Raw genomic sequence first — 24,675 nt, 5'->3', positions numbered from 1 at the left:
TGGTATGCGGGCCTCCCTCTGTTGTGGCCTCTCCCGTTGCGGAGCACAGGCTCCGGACGCGCAGGCCCAGCGGCCACAGCCCACGGGCCCAGCCGCTCCGCGGCACGTGGGATCCTCCCAGACCGGGGCGCGAACCCGGTTCCCCTGCATCGGCAGGCGGACGCGCAACCACTGCGCCACCAGGGAAGCCCCAAGAAATGAATGCTTTTAAAAAATTATTATTTATGTATGTTTTTAAACCTTCAGGGCGTTGTGGCTTCCTATGGCCTGGTCTGAATGTCCCTCTTATGAGAAATGGAGCTGTGCAGACCATTGCCCAAAGAAGCAAGGAAGAGCAGGAGAAGGTAGAGGCGGATATGGTCCGGCAGAGAGAAGAGTGGGACTGGAAGAGGAAGATGAAGGTTAAACGGGAGCGAGGATGGAGCGGAAACACATGGGGAGGCGTCAGTCTTGGCCCCCCTGACCCTGGTCCCAGTGGAGGTAGCAGAGTCCTGGTTTTGCTTACATTGTGACAGAGAGAGCACTCCTGTTTCTGGAATTCTTTGATATGATTTTATTTACTCGTCTGTTTAGATTGACTTCTTCCTAAAAAGGATTTGAGCATCATTGAAATAATTTCACATTACTACCCAAATGTATTTTATGGAGCACTAGAGGCCTATAAGCCAGGAAGTATTCCACAAATGGGGGGCAAAGCACTGGGTTCTGGTGTCTTTATTGTGTGGCTTCTCAGAGCATTTGAACATGGTGGTGTGCGTTATGGCTGTATATAAGTCATCTATGGGAAGCAGTTTCCCAAATGCTATTGGTCCTGGGGTATGGAGCAGCATGGCTTGGGAGTGCTATTTTGATAACAGAAGAAACCAAGTAGTTGTCATTAAGCCTCATAAAAGTACACATGAAATAAAAGTTGATAGTATATATCAGACTACGTTAGAAAACAAAGTCATCTCCCCACTGCTTCCTGAGTACGTAAAGAAGTAAAAATCATCTGAAATATTCCTTCTTGTCAATGAATAGGAGATGAAGAAATAGACAAGGGCTCGGCTGCTTTCTTTAGTTTGGCTCAAAGAGGAGACGAGAGGTTGAGGTGGAGAGACTCAGGCCAGCATGCTTAGGACTGAGCAGAATGCTTCCACTGGGAGAATGAAGATACGGGAGGGAGAGAAAAAAACCCCATAAACTTAAGTCCCTAGTGAGGGCCCAGATTTAGAGTGTAGATAAATGGATGAACTTGTGATGGAAGAAAGGGCAGGGGACAGCGTCAGGTAAGCTGTGTTGTTGGTAGTGGAAGGAGGGGGTGGGACCTGTGTGACTGCTGTCTCTCTGGAGCCTTCAGTTAGTCTGTGAGGAGGAGATGGGCATGGATGAGCATGGCCACCAGAATATTTTGATGAAAAGGTAGGGTATCTGGGACGGGCTTCAAAATTATCCAGTGGAGTGGGACTTGGACAGAGTTTAGAGGAAAGAAGATTGGCTGTGGGTAGATAATCGTTGAAGCTAGCTAATGGTACATAAGCTCACGTTTTGCTGGTTTTGGGGTTTTTTTTTTTGCCTATGAATGTAAATTTTCTATAGCAAAAAGTCAATAAAAATAAAAGAACACAGAGAGTGTTTGAAATGGCTGCTGTGGTGAGAGGAGAGAGACCTAACTAAAAGGATGTAAAAGGCCAGCAGGCAGCAGGGAGGACTTGACTGAGTTGGAGACCATGAGTTTTTAGTGGCCCAAGTGTGTCCCATGCGTTGACTTCTCTACAGCAGCACCTGGCAGGTCAGGTGTGCCCAGACAGCTGCATTGATTCCATCCTGGATAGTGTGGTGGAGAGGGGAAGAGGTGAGGGAGTTGAGGATATTCACAGGACCTGGTGGAAGTGTTGGACTGTGGTGTCTTGGCTGAGTGGGAGAGACTGGAAGACCAGAGGGGTGATGGGGGAGGGGAACAGTGGTCAAGAGTCTGGAGGTGCTGGGGAGCCCCAAGGACCATCACCTTTGAGTCACTGAGTGAGAGCTGGAGAGATGGGAGGATGCAGTCAGGAAGATAGTGGTCGAGTTTATGAATTTAGTGGTAGAACAGTTTCTGGTGATGATGGAGGACCAGGGTGTTGCTTTGATAGTGGCACCAAAATATCTGAGATTCTTTCTTAGTTAAAAGTCAGTGATGGTGCCTATATTAAAAAATACTTTCATACACTCATTACATAGACACATTTATCTGTATACCTGTTTCTTTTCTCCCTACAGAAACATATGATGATTTCGATACCAGGATACTTGAGGTGGGCATGCTGCATTAAATACCCAGTTAAGCCTTCGGAGAAGTTGGGATGGATGGAGTGGGGTGGGTGGAGAGGGTAGGAGGAACAGGGAGGAAAAGCCTTTGATGCATGACTTTTTCTGAGCTACAGAGCTGCTTTGGGTAAGGAAATAATGAAACTTTAATTTCAGTTACTTGATCATATTGGCTTTTCTGACTGCTGCCTTTTGCGGGGGGCACCCATTAAGGTCTCAAGACAAACCAACTTCAGTGGTATTGTTGATAACAGAATTTGGAGATTGCATTTAAATTTCCTCCTTCTTAAAGCAAAGGTTGCAGTAGCAATTTCTCCTTGAATTCGGTGTATCTGACACTCAGTTCAGCGGGCAGAGATTGAGGGGAGCCATGGGGAAGGGTAGAAAGCTTGGAGTTACTGTGTATGTCCAGCTCTCGGTGGGAAAATGATCTGCTGGGCTGCTTGTAGGCCCTTGAAACTGAAGCCTGTATCAGGTAAATTGCAATCACTCTTTCCAGGGTGTTTCCTAAAATAGTCCACTTCCCTTTGAGCTAGTGCTGCATACTTAGTGTTAAATGCCATGTGGAATAATCATGTATTGAGTTTGTGATTGAATGTGTATATTGTTTCTTCAATATCAGTTGCATTACAGAGTTTAAGATATATTTACAAGTATTTTAAGTCTTTGGGTCCTAGTTCACACCCTTTTGAAATTAATTCCTTTGAAGAACTCTTGTATATGTGGGTGATTTCCTGTAAGATTTTCCACAGGAGTGGGCTTGAGCTCCCTTTTCTTACCTTATGGGAAAGGGGCTGCCATGTAAGCAGTTTAGTTAACAGTTTCATAGTTCCTGGTAAATTTATAAATATGCCAAAAAATGCAGATTTTCTTGTAGTTCATAATAAGCAGGTATTTCCAAATTTTCTATTTTCAGTTGAGCCTAACCCACAGAGATCCAGTCCTGTGCTAATTATTTCTATACACCGCATTTTATCATTTCTAAGATGCACATTTTTTCATATTTTAACATCTCTGATATTGGGATGTGATTGCTTGACTGACTGATTGATTTTTGGCTGCTCCACGCAGCTTGTTATATCTTAGTTCCCCGACCAGGGATGGAACCCAGGCCCCAGCAGTGAGAGCGCCAGGTCCTAACCACTGCACCTCCAGGGAATTCGAAGGATGTGTTTTTATAATCAGTTAGTTGTAAACTATGTCAGAGTTTAATCGGCAACTTTGTATCTTGCTTGTGGTGCGTTCATTAACATAGGGTGTATTGCGTTTTACAGTTTCAAATCCTTTAAAAGTTGTCTCAGTCAAACTTTCTAAGAAGCCTGTGAAATAAGAAGAGAAAGCCTTACTTCCATTTTACTCCTGAAGAAACAGTCCAGATGGAGGTTTCCCCTTGGAGAAAGTGTGCTGCCGGTGCTCGTGGGATTGAGGGATGATGTGTGTATTCACCACGTGTGCCTGTGTGTGTGTGAGGAGGTCACTCCAGTTCCCTACTTCAGAATTTTCTTAAGGTGTAATATTTATGAAACATTTTCTTTTAGGTGAGGAATGTTTTCAATATGACAGCGAAAGAGGGAAGAAAGAGATCAGTCCGTGTCCTGGTCGCTGTGGGGAATGGCAGAGGAGCTGCAGGTGAATGGGGGTGTGATCATATACGAAGAGCTGGTGCTGGAGGGACAGCTGTGGCCTGGGCTCAGCCGTGGAGTCAGTGGGTTCAGGCTTTTTTGACTAATTAAATGTTTCAGCGGCTTGGGCTCACAAACCTTGTGGTAAACCCATATAATCCCTTAGAGGCAAAAGAAGGATCTTCCTACATCTGCCTTTTTCCATGAAGACAATGAATATTTTAAAAGGCTTAAGACACTATTGTTTATGTGTAATAGTGAAAAACAGGGTTGGGGGGGACACTAAATGTTCCACAATAGGGACACAGTTACAAGAAGAGTATAGCTATACATTGTAATAGTCTATAGCCATTAAAGAATTATGGAAAATTACTTACAAAATAATGGTAAGTCAAACGAACAGACAAAAACCCACTTCATATAGAACTGTGTAATATAATCCCAATTTTTTAAAAGTATGTTTATATGCAAAGAAAAGACTAAGGATTGGAAGGATATACACTGAAAAGATTAAAAATGTTTAATTAGTATGTTTGCCAGTCATTTAAATTTCTTCTTGATACTTTTCTCTAAAGTTTCCATAGTGAACATCTGTTTTTGAAATGTATACATGAATACATTTCAAAAGGGAAAGAAAAGTGGAAAGAAAAATGGAAAACTGCCTATTTAAATCCATACTGCCACTTTCAAAAAAATACCTATAGGTAGTATGTTGCCAAAGGAAACCACTCTTAACAGTTACTTTTATATCTTTTCAGAAATTCTTTGTTCGAATATCACCATATATCTTTAAAAAAAAATTTATACAAAGGGTCATATTATATCCATAATTTTATAGCTTGTTTTTCTTGCTTAGTATTATACCCCGAGATTTATATATTAGCATAAATGGATTCCCCCTCATTTTTTTGTATTGATTGAATCGTGTTCCATTGTATGGATAGCGTAATTTTTGTAACCTTTTCCCTATTGCTGAATATTTATGTTGTTTACACTTTTTTCTTTTTTCTTTTTTTTTTTTTTACTACTTATAAAAACAGTGAGCTTCTTGTACATGTCATATGTTGTACTTTTGCAAGCATATCGATAGGGGAAATTTCTTGCAGTGAAATTGCTGCCTCTAAGTTACATACATTTGAAATGTTGATGAGTATTGCCAGATTGCCCTCCCCTAAAGGCTGCATCTGTTTATGTTTATCTGCACCATCACACCCTTGCCAGTCCTGGATAGAGTCAGACTTTACTGATTGTAAGTAAGTGACGATATGAAACATAACTCTTAGTTTTGATCTGTATTTCTTCAGTTATGAGAGTTAGGACACCATTTTACATGTCTGTTGGCCATTATAGTTTCCTTTTTGAGATCTGTTAGTTCATGTGTTTCACCCACTTTCTGTTGGGTGCTTATTCTCCTCATTGATTTTCCTCTTTGTATGTTGAGGACATTAGCCCTTTATCTATCATATATTTTGACTTAGTTTTAAATTTTTTCCACACGAAAGTTTTTAAATCACAGAAGCTTTATATAGCAAGTAAGTTCACCTATATATTCCTCAAGGACTTATATGGTTTAATTTGTTTTTTTAAACTAGTAATTGTAATCCACAGCTTCTTTTGCCCCAGCTTCTCAGATGTCTTGCATATCTCATGGAGCAGTATTGTCTTATGTTACTTTTCTGTGTATAATTGAAAAACAAAATACATTCTTCAAAATAAATAATGGTGATAGCATATAATGCACACATTTTCTTAACTTGTGGTAAACCTCATTTCACAGGATTAAGCATTTACAAACTCAGGAATCATTGATTTTTATTTCCGGGTTAACTGAAATCTGACTTGCGTTTGGAAGTTCCAGTGAAATCGTGGTTTTACTCTATAGCAGTGTATGTTTTTTTCCCAACTGTTCTGGTTATTTTAATCTATTTTCAGAATTCGTGAAAACCATTTACCTTGTTAATTTAGCATGGTTAGGGTTTTTTGGGGTTTTTCGTTTTTTTATTCAGTGTAGTTTTATCTAGAAATTTACAAAAGGTAATGTTATGCATCTAACCTTGAATTTCATAGGTACGTTCAAATGTAATGTTTCCAAAATGCCCCAAAACAAAGAAGCAAATCTCTGTAGCCTCATGCTTTGTCATTTGTTTTGGATAGCGGGTTTTCTGTGGGCAAAAGAAAGATGAACTACTGTGAAATGTAGGAACTGAAACTTGAAATGTGGTAAAAGACATTATGTGCCAAATTTATGCCCCTTTTCATATTTTTGCTTTTTCTTTTAAAGGTTTTGCCATTGGGAAAGCCACTGAACGGGCAGATGCTTTCAGAAAAGTATGTACATTTTCCCTTTGTTAACAGTAAAAGACCAATAAGCTATGTGCTAGACATTGTGGGAACCCCCCAAAAATACTTACTGTCAAAGGTTACTTACTTACTGTCAAATACTTACTGGCAAAGGTTGCTTATCTCAGGAAAAGCAATTTCAGAAGTGCCTGTATTCTTGCATCATTTCTATCAGACTTGTAATTGCTTACCAAAATTACGAGACAACAGGGAACGTTTGAACACTGTCAAAGATGGAAGGAATTGTTTGGGGTTTTTTTTCTGGTGTGATAGTGATGTTATACTTATGGGGTTTTTTTTTAATTAAATCCTTAGCTTTTAGAAGTATATACTGAAATTTTTGTGTAAATTTGAAATTTTCCATAATAAAATATTTTATAAAAGGTATTTTTTGAAATCCCTGAAGAAATGTAAATTCTAACAATAGATTTAAGAAAAATATTTTCCTTCTTTCTTTCAGGCAAAGAACAAGGCAGTTCACTATTTGCATTATATAGAACGATATGAAGACCATACAAGTGAGTTTTAATCTTTTCTTTTAAAATTTGCAGGATTATACTTGTTTCATTTATGTGTGGCAATATATCTCTGTGGGTGTTTCTGTGTTTCCCTGCTTGTTACTGCATTCTTACGTATAAATATATAAAATGTAGAAACAGACTTTCCTGAGGTTAGTAATGAGTGAAATCGGAGTTTGTTACTCATCCTTGGCCAATGTGTGGTGGCTGCTTAGGGTAATATTGGTTGCTTTGTGATATTTGCAAGGGCATTAAAGCTATACCCCTAACCCTTCTTATGTTTATGTTTTTACCCTCCAGTATACCATGATATATCTTTAACATTTAAAAGGACGCATATCAGGATGAAGAAACAACCCAGAGGTAACTAAAAAAATTCATAATTTGTTGAAGATAAAGCAGAGAAACTGTACCAATTTCATCCTGCCCTCTATTTTTGCTCACCTTTTACCTGAACTCATTTTGAAAACACCAAAATGTAAAGGCCTAAGTTAGATTTAAGAAGATTGAGGCTTTTGGGGAAATAAAAAGCAGTCATCCTACCCAGGCTCTCATGATTACAAACACTTCAGGGGTGATTGTAGGTGGGAAGAGCACTTAATGAATAAGAAACAGTAACTTAGTGAGTGAATAGTTGGGTTTGTAGTGGGAACATTGGTTACTCCTAGACAATTCATTGATGCTACTAGATGGTTCTTTTTTTTTTTTTTTTTTTAATTTTTTTATTTTTGGCTGTGTTGGGTCTTTGTTGCTGTGCGTGGGCTTCTCTAGGTTGTGGTGGCTTCTCTTGTCGCGGAGCACGGGCTCTAGGCGCGCGGGCTTCAGTAGTTGTGGCGCATGGGCTTCGTTGCTCTGCGGCATGTGGGATCTTCCCAGACCGGGGATCAAACCCGCTTCCCCTGCATTGGCAGGCGGATTCTTTTTTTTTTTTTTTTTTTTTATAAATTTGTTTATTTATTTTGGCTGCGTTTGGTCTTCGTTGCTGCACGCGGGCTTTCTTTAGTTGCGGCAAGCAGGGGCTACTCTTCGTTGCGGTGTGCGGGCTTCTCGTTGCAGTGGCTTCTGTTGTTGCGGAGCACGGGCTCTAGGCACACGGGCTTCAGTAGTTGTGGCTCACAGGCTTAGTTGCTCCACAGCATGTGGGATCTTCCCGGACCAGGGATCGAACCTGCGTCCCCTGCATTGGCAGGCAGATCGCCAGGGAAGTCCCTGGCAGGTGTATTCTTAACCACTGTGCCACCAGGGAAGTCCCAAATGGTTCTTTTCTTATAGCTTGTTCAGTTCCACTCATTTATTCTCATCATCAAGTATTGATTGAACATCTTCTGTGAACCAGGTGCTACACTGAGCTCTGAGGTTTCAGAGATGGACCTTCTTCCTGTCTTGGAAAGAGCACGCAGGCAGAGTTCAGGGTCATGGAGCTATGCCAGTCATGCCCAGTGGTCTCGAGGGGTAGAATTCTTGAACATTCTGATTTGTGTTTCACCTGTGGTTCTACAGTAAAAATGATCTCATATAACTCTAGGTATACTTAGAAGGTCTGGATCAGAAGATAAAATTTTAAACAGTATTTAAATTTTTCATGTCAAAGCTTCTCATACAACTTTGCTAGAGCTGTGGCATGGAAATAAACCAAGAGAAAAAAAAAATCAAATACAGTACCAATTGTATTAGTGTGCCAGAACTTGCCTTCTGCTTTAAAGTCATAATTAATCATTCATATGCCAGATAAAAACCATTTATCTTATTATTAGAAAAAGTATTGAGTTGAACACTTAGACATTAAGGTTTAGACCTGTGCTAAGGTGTGTCCCATGTGGTTGTTGCAGCCTGTGTGGCTATGGAACACTTGAAATGTGGCTTCTGAGAGACCCTGTAAGTGTCAAATACCACCAGATTTCAAAGACTTAGTATAAAAAAAAATAAGAAATATCTCAAAAATATTACTGTATTGATTACATGTTCAAATGATAATGTTTTAGACATACTGGGTTAATAAAATATATTACTAAAATCAATTTTACCTGTTTTTAAAAAAACTTTAAAAAACATATCTGCGAGAGAATTTAAAATCATATATATGGCTTACATTTGTGGCTTGTGTCATGTTTTTGTTAGACATCTTACTTTGGATACATCTTTATCGGAATGATTTTGGAAAGACTGCTACAATTTTAATTGCAGAAGTTACCTTTTTTATCTTCCCTGTCTTCTAAGCAAAGCTGTATTTTTCAGTCCTGCCTTTAAGGCATGTGCTGAGTTCCATGCCTGGTTAATCAGAATGTTAAGTCTAAATTTGGGCTTTTTCTCTGCATCATTCCCACCTGCATTTGCCAGGTGCTGATCTAGGCTCCGGGGATACAGCAGTAAGCAAACAATATCCTGGCTCTCATGGAACTCGCCTTCTGCTGAGGGGAGACATCGGATAACAAGTTCGGCTGAGTGCTTGAAAGCAGCCATCAGGGTCTGGTTTGCAGGGGAGGGCACGGGGAGGGAGGAAGGAGGCCACCTTCACTAGTGTGGTCAGGGAAGGTCTCTTTGAGGAGGACGTATCTGAGTGAGACACTGAAGGTAAGAAGGGGTCATGCAGGGAGAGCAGGCTGAGGGAAACACTGAGTGCAAAGTCCTTGGGCGGGAAAGCCAGCACGCGGAGGGTGGTGTCTCTGGATGAAGTCGGTGAGATGTCAGTCACAGAGGGCTTTGAAGGCCGTGGAGTTCTTTGTTACAGTCGACCCTTGTACAGCACGGGTTTGAACTGCTCGGGTCCACTTATACTCGGCTTTTTTTCTAAATACTACAGTGCTTCACGGTCCGTGGCTGGTTGAATCCGTGGATGTGGGACCTTGGATATGGAGAAACTGAGGACATGGAGGGCCGACTATAAGTTAGACTCAGATTTTCCACTGTGGAGGGTCGGCTCCCCTAACCTCCACACTGTTCAAGGGTCAACTGTACTTATTTTAATTCAAGGGACAGTGGGAAGTGAAGGGCTTTAAATGGGGAGTGATGTGTTTGCTTTGTGTTTTTAAAGCTCTCCCTAGGGAAGGGATTACAGGTAGACAAGAGTAGGGTGAATGGCTGGAGGGGAAACCACCCAAGATTTAGAGGCCAGCAAGGAGGTGAGAAGGATGGGCCAGTAGCTAGGAGGAAATCTGGGGGAGGGTGTGTTACTGAAGCTAAAAGAGTTTTTCCAGGAGGAAGTGGATGTCTCTGCTCAGTGCAACAGAGCATTCAAGGAGGGTGAGAACAGAAGTGTCCCTCGAGTCTTAGTTAACATGGACATGGGGCGCCAAGAACCTTCAGGCATCTCTGTTAATCTTAACAGCCCTGTTTTTTTGCCCATATGTTTAAGAAACTTATATATTATTTCTTTAATCCTTATAACATCTCATTTAAATAAGTGTCATTGTGGAAGTTAAGTAAGTTGTGAAGTGTCACCCATCTGGGAAGTGGTGAAGCCGGAACGTGAACCAGCATCCCCTAAACCCAGAGCTGGAAGCCGTGCGAAGCCAGCAGGTGATGCCGCCTGCACTGTGGGCAGTGGGCAGGTGTTTGACTTGTTCTTCCTCTTTCTAGGCTATGGCCTCCGCTGCCACCGGGCCATCATCACCATCTGCCGGCTCATTGGCATCAAAGACATGTATGCCAAGGTCTCTGGCTCCATCAACATGCTTAACCTCACCCGGGGCCTCTTCCACGGGCTCTCCCGCCAGGTAACTTCCCTGGGCTCTGAAACAGAAGGGCTAGTTTGTATTTCATTTGTGTGCTCTGAGACCACCATCTCCTGGGCTGTCCTGGAGTTGCTCTCGGGCCACCCGAGGCCTGGGCATTCTTCGTTGTCTGTGGCTGCATCAGGTTAGTTAATCCAGCTGATGATGAGTTAGTTCATGAGAATTATCGTGTAAAAAAATACTCCATGGGTGTTTTGAAGTTTTAAAATTAAGTATTTTTAAAAGCCAGTAATTATAATGTTTTATTATGGAAAGAATACCTGCTTGTTCTAAAGCTCCAACAACATAAAGATGTAAAGTAAAAAGAGAAAGTCTCTTTCCTAATTTCGTCCGTTCCTTTGGAACTGGGGTGAAGCCCCTCGGGCACCTCTACTCGAGAGCGGTCTTCAACTGAAGCACAGTCAGTTTTCATGTCACCTGTATAGGTAGTTCAGAGGGACATCTGAATCAGTAGGAATATGAACATTAGTAGTTCAGGTTATTTCTCCACATAGATGGGAGCTCTGGGCCCCTGCCCAGCTCACCCCCTCAGCCTCGGCTAGGCTCACAATCACTCCAGCGGTAGGGAGCAAGGGCTGTCACTGCACGGGGCCCCCCCTTCTGGGCTGCCTCTCTGCCAGCTCGGCGGGGCTGGCTTGTCCCTTGAAAGGATGGGTGGACCTTAGCAGAGCTGGGTGAGCCGAAAGACAACCAGGTTCAAGAGACATTTGCTGACCTCCATTTGCTGAGGACTTTGACAGGCTTCCTGACAGAGTGCGATGGCTGTTTCTGAATAAAGTGATCCATGGAATAATTGTAGCCATCTCTGTTTAAAATAGGAAAATTAATTGAAAGAAAAAGCTTTGCTTAAAAAACCTTTTTTGAACAGCTGTGTTCGTGTGTGTGTGTGTTACTACTGTCTAAAACGTGTGTGTGTTACTACTATCTAAAACGTCCTTCAAAAGCACTTCTAAATTTATACTTACTGTTAAGAGGTTTAAGTTTAATTGTTTGATGTAGCTAAGATATTTGTTTTAGATAGGTCATATTTATGGTCAAGTAGACCTGTTCTAAAATGCCATCAGCTATAAAAAGTTGCATTGTGCTACTCAAAGAAAAAAAAATGACACCAGTGTAAGCAACATGCCACTGATTATAAGACACTCCAATTTAAATTATTTTATGTTGGTTTTTTTTTTATGAATCAGCTCTTCTCTTTTCTAATTTCAAACGTATATAGAATTAGAATAGTACAAGCTGCTCATAAAGTCTGGAAACATGAGATTGTACATTTCTCATGGTATTTTAGGTATTTTAATTACTATCGATAAGCTATCTTTTGAGTTTATTCGCCTTTTTCCAACTTTTATGGCTACCTTCTGTTATGAATCCCCATGGCTCTCTTATACAGCATCAACAGTTAGCAGCTTGTGGCCAGTTTTGTTTCTCTAAATTACCCCCAACCAGCCCTAGTCATTTTGACCCAGATCTCAGATATCAGTTTATTTCACTCATAAATATTTTATCATGTATCTCTAAAAGATAAGGATTAAAAAGGACCCGACAATACTACTATCATACCTAAAAAATTAACAGTAACGAGATATCAAACATCTAGTCAGTGTTCATAGAAATGTATCCATTTGTCAGATTAAAAAAATTTTTTTTAATTAATTAATTTATTTTTGGCTGCTTTGGGTCTTCGTTGCTGTGCACGGGCTTTCTCTAGTTGCGTCGAGCGGGGGCAACTTTTTCACTGCGGTGCACAGGCTTCTCATTGGGGTGGCTTCTCTTGTTGCAGAGCACGGGCTCTAGGTGTGCGGCTTTCAGTAGTTGTGGCACGTGGGCAGGCTCAGTAGTTGTGGTGCACGGGCTTAGTTGCTCCGCGGCATGTGGGATCTTTCGGGACCAGGGCTTGAACCCGTGGCCCCTGCATTGCCAGGTGGATTCTTAACCACTGCACCACCAGGGAAGCCCTAAAAAAATTTTTTTAATACAATTTGTTTGAATTGGGTTGCAGAAAAGGTCCATACATTTTAAATCTTTGCTGTCTTTTAAGTCACTTTTAATCTGTAAGTTCCCCTCTTTTTTTTCCTTGCATTTTTTTATTGTTGAAGAAATCAGGTTGTTTGTTCCAGTCTGGTGCTAAATATTTGAGGATCCTTAACATCTTCTCTCCCTGCATGTCCTATAAATTGGTAGCTAGAGCTGGGACACGATGAGGTTCAGGTTCAGTTTTGGGCACAGTATGGCACATGATCAGGAGGGTTAGGAAGGCAAGAGACCAGAGGGCAAGGCCCTTCCTTTATCCCACTTGGGGGTGGGGAGATGAGGCTGAGATGATTCCGCCCACAGCAGGTCACCATAGTTTAGCCACAGCAAGTTCCTGCTCTTTAAGTTACAGACTTAAGTTTATTGTGTTTTTTTTTTTAAAGTAAAATCTTGTTTTTAATCACTCTTAAATAATTCAGTAAGCAAATAAACTTGATATCATATTACCTGGGCCATGTTTCCTGCTGTAATAATCACCCTCAGTTAATGAATTTTCAAGAGTTGCTACATTTTAATCAACCAAACAGTTTTGGCCATGCAAGATGAGTATCAGGGGTGGACCATGTGAGACCCACCTCATAGACCTAACCTCATGTTCTCAATTTGGTCGTGCCTAGGAAACCCATCAACAGCTGGCTGATAAGAAGAGTCTCCACGTTGTGGAATTCCGGGAGGAATGTGGCCCTCTGCCCATCGTGGTTGCCTCCCCCAAGGGGGCCTTGAGAAAGGATCCGGAGCCAGAAGATGAGGTTCCAGATATCAAACTGGACTGGGAAGAAGTGAGGGCCGCACAGGGTATGAAGCGCTCTGTGTGGTCAAGTTTAAAGAGAGCCGCCACCTAGGCCTCCCTCTGGCCTGGCTCAGCCTGGCATCTCTTGCTTCTGGCACCTGGGAGAGACTCAACCCTTCACACTTTGGATTGTCACTTTTTTTTTTTTTTTTTTTTAAAAGGAAAGGCCAAGCTTACATTTCTTTATTTACAAATAACAAATAATTATAGATTTAATTTATTGATCACGTCATATATACCAATTACTGTGATAGGAACTTTACATACATATCTTAGTTAAAAACTACTTTAAATATTCATTTAAACTAGCAAATTAGGGAGGCAGGGCTTCTAGTCTGACCTAATTAAAAATAATATGCAGTCAAGCTATAGTTACTTGACTGTAGTCACACAGCTAGAAAGTAGAGGAAAATGGGCAAACTTTGTTCTTTTTGACTCTAGAAATTCTCCTTTTTAGTAAACCTCTTTGTATCGACGTTTTAGTGGTTGCTCTAGGTATTATGTTATACCTATATCACTTATCACCAGTCTACTGGTGTTGACTTTTTACTAGTTTGAGTGAAGTATAGGAATCTTACTTCCCTTTAAATCCCTTTACCCTCACCTGTTTCTGTAATTGTTTTAAAATTTCCTCTGCCTACACTGAGAACCACATTAGACAACATTATAGTTTTGCTTCAACCATGAAACAATATAAAAAACTAAAGAAGAAAAAAAAATAGCCTATTGTATTTACCCATGTTTTTGCTCTTTCAGTTTGTTCATTCTTCTTTCCTGATATTCCGAGAGTCCTTTTTTATGATTTTGAGTGGGGAAAAGCCAAGGTCCCCTCCTGTGTGTCTCCTTAACTCTCACAGTACTACCACACTCCCAGCACTTCTGACAGCAGGTGTGGGGGGTTTCCCCTCACCAAGCAGTCCTCTGCAATACCAGCTGCATGTCCTACAATTTAACTCAATTCTGACACTGTGTACCTGGAGGTAACATCAAATTCCACTGGTTAAAGGCTCAGTCCCACAAGACTGCCCCCACCCCACTTCACACCAATTGCAAGTCCGGTTGTCACCTGTGCTTCTGACTCATCAGCTGTAAATCAGAGGTCCCCATGACTCCCTCATTGTGTTTGATTAATTTGCTAGAGTGGCTCACAGAACCTAGGAATACAGTTTATTTATTGCCTACCAGTTTATTATAAAAGGATATGATAAAGAATACAGATGAACTTCCAGATGGAAGAGAGACAGAATTTAAAAATTTTCATGAAGTCTAATTTGTCTGTTTTTCTTTTGTTGCCTGTATTTTTGGTGTTCTATACAAGTAATTATTGCTAAATCCAGTGTCATGAAGTTTTTGTCCTATGTTTTCTTCTAAGAGTTTTATAGTTTTGGGTCTTACATTTAGGCCTTTGATTTCTTTTGAGTTTGTTTTTGTGTATGGTGTTAGAGATCAACTTCATTCTTTTGCATGTGGATATCCAGTGTTCCCACCCCTATCTGCTGTGTGTGTGTGTGTGTGTGTGTGTGTGTGTGTGTGTGTGTGTGATTTTAATTGAGCATTTTATATGATTTCATTTTCTCTCTCAGCATGTCATTATACTTTTTTTTTTAGTGGCTGCCCTAGAGTTTCCAATATAAACTTACAGCTAATCCAAGTCCACTTTCAAATAACACTGTACCACTTCATGGGTAGTGCAAGTACCTTATAATAATAAAGTATTTCTAATTCCTCCCTCTCGTCCCTTAATGTCATTCTTTTCACTTATACATAATTTATAACCAGTGATACACTGTGACTATTCTTATTTTGAACAAACTGTTATATGTTAGATAACTAAGAAAAAATTTTTATTTTTCCTTCACTTATTCCTTCTTTAATGCTCTTCCTTTCTTTATGCAGACCTGAGTTTCTGGCCTATATCATTTTCCATCTTTCTGAACAGCTTCTTTTAACATTTCTTGCAAGGCAAGTCTACTTGACAAATTCCCTAATTGTTTGTCTGAGAAAGTCTTTATTTCTCCCTTGCTTTTGAAAGATAATTTTACAGGATACAAAATTCAAGGTTGGTGAGATTTTTTTCCCAATGCAACACTTTAAACATTTCATTCCACTTGCATGGTTTCTGAGGAGAAGATGGATGTAATTCTTATCTTTGCTTCTCTATGGGTGAGATATTTTTTCCCTTGGCTTCTCTCAAGACTCTTCTTTACCTTTGATTTTCTGCAATTTCAGAGGGTACTTTTTTTTTTGGCCATGTGGCTTGTGGGATGTTAGTTCTGTAACCAGGGCTTGAACCCGGGCTACAGCACTGAAAGCCTGGAATCCTCATCACTAGGCCATCAAGGAACTCTCTGATTTTCTGCAATTTCAGACTTACACATATATGGTCAAATGATTTTTGACAGACTCCAAGGTAATTCAAGGAGGAAAAGAATAGTCTTTTCAACGTTTAGTGCCTGGAACCCTGGGATATTCATATGGATAAAAAAAAGCTTGACCTTACTTTAGGCTACACACAAAAGTTAACTCAAAATGGATCACAGACCTAAATATAAAAGTTAAATCAATAAAATTTCTAGAAGATAATCTTGAAGACCTCAGGGTAGGCAATAACTGATGTCTTAGAAACACAAAAACATAAATCATAAAAAAGATACATTGGTAGACCAGTCTTCATAAAAATAAATGTTCTGCTTCTCAAAAGACAGAAAAAGAAAACAAAAAGACAAGCCACAGATTGGGAGCAAATATTCACAACACATATAAGTGACAAAGGACTTGTATCCAACTTGGGTCATGCATCCCTCTGACAATATGTACACTTGCTTCTCATTGTTTGTTCTGTACTGTGAATTTGCCAACTTGCTAATATTCATTTGTACCCTTGAAGTGGATCCTTATGGTACTTCTGGGTCATTTGTGGACATGTGCTGAGTGAGTACTTGGGAACTTGAGTTGCCTGATGTACACATTCTGGCTGAGGTTGAACAAGGTGATGCTCTGCTTTCATGTTTCAGCCCTTGTCCTGTAGCCAAGTATCCTTTTCACGGTCTATTTAGTACCATGTGTTTTGCATTTTTGTGCTTTTTGTTGGTGATTTTACTTTTTAAAATGGTGCTGAAGCACAGTTGGTGCTGACTAGTGCCTCTAAGCGCAAAAAGGCCGTAATGTGCCTTATGGGGAAAATACCTGTGTTAGATAAGCTTCATTCGGGAATGAATTATAGTGCTGTTAGTCTTGAATTCAGTGTTAATGAATCAACCAAATACATTAAATAAGGTGTCTTTAAACAGAAACACAGATAAAACAAGGTGATGTATTTGCCAACCGGTGAAAATGTAGTGACCCTAGGCTTATAGAACCTAATGCTGTATTTATCCTAGGAGCAGTAGTTCAGTATTTACTAAGCCAGTGTTTGTGGTGACTTTATAGAACCTAGTTATTGTGAATAATGATAATCAAATGTATATCTTCTATGTATATGTAAAGCATTGCTCTGTTGCATTCAAGATTTCAGAGCTGTTATTTATTTGATGATTGGAGGGAAATTAGTTTTAACCAAATTGTATACCCTGCTAAACTATTAATCAAGTGCAAAGGTAGAATAAAATATTTTCAAACACAAGCAGTCTAAAAGCAATCACCTCAGTCCCCATTGAACTATTTCCTAGGAAGTAACTAAAGCATGTGCTCCCCCAAATGAAGGAGTGAGCCAAACAAGGGCTAAGGGTTGTATGGACCACGGGAAACCAGAGAGCAACGTGGCAGGGAGATGAGGGAACATGCAGAGTGATGATGAGGGGACAGCTGAGCACAAGGTCCCGACAGGACAACCAATTCAGATTGCAAAGCTCTGGGAGAGACTTATTAACATCAGAAAAACTGAGGGAATATCCGACACATCTCACAACTTGAGAGATTTAGAAAACTGCTACAGTATTTTGGTTGAGTTAATGATAATAGAAAAAAAATAAATCCCTCCCCTTTAAACACAAAACAAAAAAACATATTAACCCTATGGGAAATTTAAAAAATATTTTAAGGAAAAGAAAAGTAGCCATGTTACCGACACTTTGGATTCAGGCCCCAACAAAGGTCCTTCTGTCCGGCATCACTTGTGCCAACAGAATGAGAGGGAGTTCCATTCGGAAGCGAAGGGAAGTTTTATTCTCTGATGAAAGAATGGAGAGGTGTGAGCGGCCTCGGAGTACACGCTTTTCCCTAACGGCTATGGGCGGGGCTGCTCAATCGGGTTCTCTTCCATGGAGGGAGGGGTGGGCTCCTGCAGGTTCAGCGCAGGCGCATTGCTCACTGCACCTAACACTAAGGGGCGGGGCAACGTCTCTGCACACCGCCCGCCGCCGCCATCTTGGATTGAGTGTCTTGTGCACCGTCTGCACACGGCCCGCCGAGCTGAGGTGTGAGGCGCAGCCCCTGGCTGTGGGAACTCTGTCTGAAGTGCCGCGTGCGAGGCCTCTGCTCGAGGCACCCTTTGAGCAAGTCACACCAGACTAAGCACAAAGGAAAAGAGAAGAGGAAACGAGATTAGACTTTATTATTCAGATTCTGTTTTTATACACTAGGAATTGTTAACGAGCTTTGCCAGTGATGCTAGTGCCCACCCTCTGGGCAAGTGACAGGAGAGCCGTCTTGCATGTCGCTTTGGTGCCCTTGTCCCGGGCACCTCTCCCTGCCTCCTTGCCAACTCGAGACCCCGGCGGCTTCTGCAGCCGCGTCTGTTCCTGTTCACAGCTGTTCTGGGAAATGACTTCTCTGGGCCCAGGAGAACGGAGCTCGCGGAGTCCAGCTGGGGCTCCTTACTGCTCCTCAGGGTTGGGGGTGTGAGGGGGGGTCCATTCCCTGTGGGTCTGTTCTCTCACCCCAGCGGGAAGAAGAGTCTCCTTGAGAGAAAGGTTTCGGGGCCGGGAAGGATGGGATCCTGGTGGCCAACACCGTTAAATCCTTCCTTGCAGATTTTCAGGGTCTCCTGCTGAAATGCAACATCCTCGGGGGCCGTAGTCCCTTTAAGCCCCGAAGGTGAACGGGGGCAGCTGAGAACCTGTATGGAGCTGGGGGAGCGGGGGAGGCGGGTGCTCCAGGGGACCGGGGAAGGTGGGGACTGCGATGCTTCTTCGGGGATGGCTCCTTCCCTGCCTGGGCGCCTGCTCAGCCTGCCTGCTTCAGGGCTGGGCTCAGCCTCTTAGCAGCGGCCTCAGCGGGGCGTGATCCAGAGGCTGCGCTGTGGAAACCGTGGTCACACCTGCCTGCTAGGATCGCCGTGAGGTGACGGCAGAGAACACGTGGGGAGCTCTTAGCTTCCGTCCCACTGGGGATGCACGCCAGCCACTGGGGGCCCTCGTGTGGATCACAGGAGGGAGCAGAGCTGAGCGGGTGGTGAGGGGGCAGGATGGGGCCCTGTGGTGGCCACGTGGCAGCTTCCTCTCCCCGTAACCCACCCCCACCTCCCTGCCTGGTGAGGCCAGAGTCCCCTGCGCCTTCCATTACCGCTGAGGGCTGTGTCAGGCCACGGAGGACACCCTGTCGGGAGACCCCCGGAAGGGTCCAGGATCCTTCCCCTGTTAGAATCAGAGGCCAGAAATCCACCTGACTTAAGTGAGTGGGGCGAAGGGCGAGCAGCCCTATCAGAGCATCTGGCGGACGAGGCCAGCTCCCAGGCACGCTGTCTCGGGGTGCATTCCAGGCATTGTTTGCCCAAGGCAGGGCACAGGCCGAGACTGGAGGCCCCTGCCCCACTTTTAGAAGTCAGGGCTTGGCAGAAATATGCTGTCTGTCCACCTGCACTTGCCCTGCCTGCCATCCCTTCCCGACCTGGGCGATAGGAATGAGTCCCAGGAGGGGCCCTTGGGACCAATTCACTTCTTCCTCCTGGCAGCTGCTGAGAGCCCCTCTGTCCTTCTAGCCTCACTGTGTCCTGTTGGGGGGTGGGTAGGGTGAGCATCTGCAGAGAAGCAACCAGTCAGGGCATCTGCCTGGGAGGTGGGGGTGGGTGAGGTGCTTGTAGGGTTAAAGAGCAGAGGCTGGCGGTGTGGAGAGCAGGACACCCGGGGGCAGGAGCAGGCTGGGTAGGGGGACACGTCGGCATCATCACAGACGTTCATGCTGCAGTGTTCGAAGAGAGGCCTGGGTGATCTGTGCATGATTCTCAGGGACGGCCGTGCCCCTCCCGAGCCGCTGGTGGATGCTGTCCTGTGATCTGCAAGGTTGTCATCCGTTCTTACCCCAGAAACTGAAGTCCGCAGGGCAGCTGGTGGGCCCCAGAGCCCGGGCACTGAACCTCCACACTGACAGGGATGGCTCTTTTTGACCTCCTGCCCTGTCTTCAGTGCAGGATGCTAATTTAGCCCCTCTCTCTGTTCTGCCTCAGTGCAAATGGCAGAAAGCGGTGGGATATCTTAAAAGAGGAAGACATAACGCCCTCAAGTTCCTGTCATGGACACTTAGATTGTTTCTGTGTCTTGGCTACTGTAAATAATGCTGCAGTGAACATGAGGGTACAGGTGTCTCTCTGGGATAGTGATTACCTTATGCTAACTGAAGTAAGTCAGAGAAAGACAGTGTATGATCTCACATATGGAATCTAAAACAAACAAACAAACAAAAACGACCTCATAGAAACATCAGTTTTGTGGTTGCCAAAGGTGGGGCTAGGGCGTGGGAGAATTGGGTGAAAATTGTCAAAGGTACAAACTTCCAGTTAGAGATAAATAAGTCCCGGGCATGTTTGTACAGCATGATGACAATAGGTGACAACACTCTTCTGTCTATTTGAAAGTTGCTAAGAGAGTAAATCTTAAAAATTCTCATCCCAAGGAGGAAAGATTGTGTCACCTATGTGAGGTGATGGATGTTAATTAAACCAGTTGTAGCATTTCACAGTATATACATAGTTCAAATCATCATGTTGTACACCTTAAACTTCTACAATGTTATATGACAATTGTATCTTAATAAAACTGGAGGGAAAAAGGAGGGCAGCAGGGGCAAGAAGGCAAGGGGGGCGGCTTTCAGAGGAGGGCGTCCAGGAGCCCTGAGGCTGCGTGCCCGCTCCAGCACTAACTTACTGGGTGCTCAGGTGAGTCTCTTGGCCTCTCCAGCCTCCTGTTCTTCATCTGTAATGTCCCCGACCCCTCCCAGCACTGCCCCCAGGAGGGAGGAGTGAAGCTTGTTAGGTCTGGCTACCCCTGCCTGGGCAACTGAGGGACTGAAGGGTCTGGTCAGATGACCATGACCATGACAGTGACCGCACTTGGTGGTCGGAGGGCTCTGGCAGAAATGGCTTCCTTCCCAAGGGACTGAAAGTTGGTTTACTATGTTAATCAAAATTTGGGGAATGAAGACTTAATGGAAATAAAGAGGCATTTATGTGGGGTTTTTTAGGACTGCAGCCCGGGAGAGCCAGATTCAAGAAGCACTTGAGGGCTTCCCTGGTGGCGCAGTGGTTGAGAGTCGGCCTGCCGACGCAGGGGACGCGGGTTCGTGCCCCGGTCCGCACTTGAATTGTGTTCTGCTTGACTACCAAATGGAGAGTGCTTATGAAGGCAAAACCCGCAAGGCCACAGTTTGTTACGAGTTGTTGATCAAGAATTATAATTGGAGCTGGCAGGTGGTAAGGATCAGTTGGAGTCTGAAATGATTGTATAGTTAGAAGGGGGAACAACCTTGAGACCACAGTTTTGCAGCTGGCAGATGTTGTTTTAAAAACAACTGGTGTCCTTGGTTTGATATAGTTAAGGAAATGTTGAAGTTCTCAGTGGTGCAGGGACGTGTCTGAGACAAGATTCTCAATGGCCACCTGTCCTGTTTTGTATTCCTCAGCTGTGATTACTTCCGTATGATTTCAGTCTGTCATCAACTAGGTGGGGCTATTTTAAAGTGTGTCATGGCTGATTAAATGTTCAGTTCTGTGGGGAAAAGCAAAAGTGTCAGTCCAAGTTTCCGACAATGTCAGGAACATGGTTAATTAATAAACACAGTGCCAGTAACCATCATCTGCCCAGGTTAGAGACTTAGGATCATTCTAGACCTTTCCCTCCTTCATTCCCATGATGGTGAGCCCAGCTGACACTTCCTCAGCCTTCCTTGGTCCTAGGTGATTACCTGAACCAAGTTCTGGAATCCACCCAACAACCTGGGAGGCAGGATGAATGTTCCCCTTCTGCAGACAAGGGCCCTGAGGCTGAGAGAGAGGTCACACGCGTGTGCAGGCTCAGGGTCCGTGTCTTCAGCCGCTGCCTTCCACGGGATCTCTGTTCACCAAAACCTGGTCAGGTCTGTCCCACCTCCCCAGCCCAGCCTGTCTGCCGCTCTTCCCCCACCACCCCTGCCACTGCCCACACCCATAGCATCTCTCACCTGGAGAGCTGCCCCTGCCAGCAGGTGCTCGCCTTCAGGGCCATGTCAGACTCTCCTAACTTCCGGAGGCCTCCCCCCCTGCCCCCACGTGGCTGGATCACTGACCTGCCTCTGCCTAGGGAAGACTCCCTGCCTGCAGGTGCATCTCAGACACGCTTCCTTGGTGGGTTGGGCTTCGGCCTGCGTTTCCCTGAAAATCCCTGTGTGTGGTTTGGAACCTTCAGTGTCGTCTGTCAGTGTTGTGGGTTTGAAGGACTTGCTTGGCAGGTCTGTGCCCCCTGGTCCTATGAGATGTGGCACGTGACAGGTAACACTGGGGGCTGTGGAGCCAGACCCTTGGAACTCGAGTCACACCTACTTGCTCCGTGACCTTGGGTAAATCATTTAACCTCTCTTCGCCTCAGAGTCCTCGTCTAAACAGTATCCACCACGTGGGTTTGTCGTGAGGATTAAGCGAATGAGTCAAGTGCTTTAAGCAGCACTGGGCAGCCAGTGTTGTTGGCAAGGCTTCTCCCTTCATGTCCCTGGGCGCCTGCCTCCTACCGGCCTCTCCTTGACTACAAATTGGCTGAAGGACGTCTTGGAAGCTGAACTCCCTGCATGTATCAAACCTCTGTGGGTACCATCTCTAGAGCCTGGCACTGTGATTGTCCCAGATTACCTGTGAGAGAAGAGAGAGGTCACAGCTAGGAGCCCCAGCATCTGCCTCCAGCACCCCAGTTCTTAGAGGCTGTCATGACCGTATGATGGAGACCGAACAAAGGCCATGAGTCATGCAGAGAGTGGGGAAAATCACTTTAAATCTTCTTCTCAAGTCGTGTTATTCTAAATGTCCTGGGCGGATGCCCGTGTGTGCAGGAACACTCGGCCAGGCCAGAGGCACTTTGCCCCTCAGAGGCCCCATTGTGACCCCGAGCAGGCCCCGAGTGATCCCGGGAACAATAATCCCTTGTGTGGGCCCGAAGGCTGCACTGGCCCACGGCCCACGGCCCACGGCTGGCAGTGCAAAGCCTCTGTCTCTTTAAGGTCAGCGTGAGGAGGCCTCAGATCCCCCATGTGGGCTGCTGCAGGGCTTCTGATGAGGTGCTTTCTAGAGTTTGGTTTGGCCATGTCGCTGAAGGCCAGCTCCTCTAAACTTTGTCCTCTCCAGGAGAAGGCACATCTGGTGGGACCGACTGGGCGCACGACAGGGGTAGGGGCCCGGTTCCCAGAGGAGGACTCTGTGTGGGTGAAGCCCCTCCCAGGCCACCTGCCCTGCACAGGGAAGGCCCTTAGGATGTGGGCCCAGAGCCCCCATGAAGCAAGGGGGCCACAGGCACTGAAGTCACAGGTAGGAGCCTCCAGAATATCCTGGTGGGGTTTGATCCACGACTGCCTCTCCTTCTCTCCGTCCAGAGATGCACATCTCACCCACGTCTGTAGTCACCATGGTTGGTTCTGTGCTGCAAGTTTCGTCTCCTGGTCACATACAGACATTGACTTCTTACTCCTTTCTCAGGCCCGTGGAGGGACATAGCTCTTTGTTCTATGAACTTAGAGACACCCAGTTTTTCACCTCCTTCACAAAGCATCAGCTGGCCTGGGGGGCCTTTGGCTTTGTCGGGGCTGCAGCGTGGAGCTCGGCAGCTGCCTGGACGGGCCTGGCCGTGACTTTGCAGCTCAGAGCAGCCAGCCCCTTTCAGGAAGGCAGCACTGCCCTGGACCTGGACTCGGCCGTGTGGCCTCCCGCAAGCCCTGCTAGCGTCCGGGTCCGTCCCACGTGCCCGGCTTCATCCCCCTCTGACGTCCTCTGCCCACTGGCATCAGGTCTACTACAAGGTCTTGTCTCACTGTCACTTCCTGAGAAGCAGCCAGAGAACAGACCCTCATGGGGACAGGTCTGGACACCTGAGGACAGTGAGTGAGCACAGAGCTTCAGGGACAGAAGAAGTTGGCCCCAGACCCAGCTCCACTTCTCACCAGCTGAGTGAGTCTGTCTCCTTACCTGTACAAGGACAGTCATAGCTGTCTACTGTGCCCACTGGGAGAATGACAGGAGGCTCTCTACATGGGAGGTGCTTCCACAGTGCCTGACCCAAGGCAAGAGCTCCAAACATGGCAGCCAAGATGGTCACACAGTGCAAATTCGGGTCCTTTGCGCAGTCTCATTTGGGTGTTGGTGTGACCTGCCCTTTGGTCCAAGTCAGGGCCACCAAGCAGGCAACCTCTAAGGCATGTCCCACCTGCCCTTGGGGTGGCAGCCAGATGTGCCCCATAGGAGGTTCCCTCTTGCCCAAGACCCAGAGGCAGAGCTGAGGCATGCCAGCCACGAGAAGCTTTGGGGGACAGACACCATCCCACACCTGGAGGGACCAATGGTCCCAGCACACAATTGTGTGCTCAGTTGATGCCCAGTCTCTGTGATCTGAGGACCTTTCTGCTGTTGCCCAGCAGGCTTCTTAAATGCCCCCTTCCCCAGGCCACATGGGTTCCTGGGAGCACTGCCCTTAGCAAGGAGTCCTGCCCACTGGCTAGAAGTTGTACCTGCAAACACTTCCTAAATAGCTGGATGCAGATGGAGCTGAGCAGTGAGATGCACCAGCCGGGAGACTGGACCAGGGTCTGCTGGGGGTGGGGAGAGGCAGGGTGGTCTGGGTGAAGGAAAACAGGACCAGGAGAGGGCATTTTTTGAGGCTGCCCACCCTTATTACACCCAATGCAAGAGGAGGCAAATCAAATGCCCAATGAAACTGCAGATTATAAAAATGACTCAGGATAGAAGGAATGAGAAGGTCATGTCAGAGAATCTTCTGCAAAGCTTGGGATTAATGAGGGTTTAGAATTAGACAATTCCCAACTGGAAAAGGGAAAAGAGAGAAAGAGCACATCAAATTTCCTTTAAAGGGGATAATTGAAAAAACATTGAGAAACCCTTGGGAAATTCGACTAAGCCTCTGGTTTCTTTTTTTTTTTTTTTTGATGGGGTCGAATATGAGCTTCTGTTA

General features: G+C 44.7%; 1 protein-coding gene across 2 annotated transcripts in view; it reads left to right on the top strand.

The window, feature by feature from the left end:
- MRPS5 (mitochondrial ribosomal protein S5) overlaps nucleotides 1-15,047 on the top strand; it is a 35,506-nt gene extending 20,459 nt beyond the window's left edge. The window contains exons 1-8 of one of the 2 annotated variants that reach the window (XM_024129878.3): nucleotides 263-401; nucleotides 2,242-2,276; nucleotides 3,828-3,918; nucleotides 6,193-6,239; nucleotides 6,712-6,769; nucleotides 7,070-7,132; nucleotides 10,346-10,482; nucleotides 13,149-15,047. In XM_024129878.3, coding sequence (XP_023985646.1) covers nucleotides 263-401; nucleotides 2,242-2,276; nucleotides 3,828-3,918; nucleotides 6,193-6,239; nucleotides 6,712-6,769; nucleotides 7,070-7,132; nucleotides 10,346-10,482; nucleotides 13,149-13,373 — 795 coding nt within the window. In that variant the 3' untranslated portion in view covers nucleotides 13,374-15,047. Of the gene's footprint in view, nucleotides 1-262; nucleotides 402-2,241; nucleotides 2,277-3,827; nucleotides 3,919-6,192; nucleotides 6,240-6,711; nucleotides 6,770-7,069; nucleotides 7,133-10,345; nucleotides 10,483-13,148 lie in introns of those variants that run through there. The other variant, XM_007118463.4, reaches the window with a different exon arrangement.
- Nucleotides 15,048-24,675: the final 9,628 nt, after the last annotated feature.

This window comes from Physeter macrocephalus, chromosome 12 (genome assembly GCF_002837175.3).
Source record: "Physeter macrocephalus isolate SW-GA chromosome 12, ASM283717v5, whole genome shotgun sequence".
Lineage (NCBI taxonomy): Eukaryota > Metazoa > Chordata > Mammalia > Artiodactyla > Physeteridae > Physeter > Physeter macrocephalus.
Note: the sequence above shows the minus strand (reverse complement) of the source record. Positions and strands in the feature narration are given on the sequence as shown.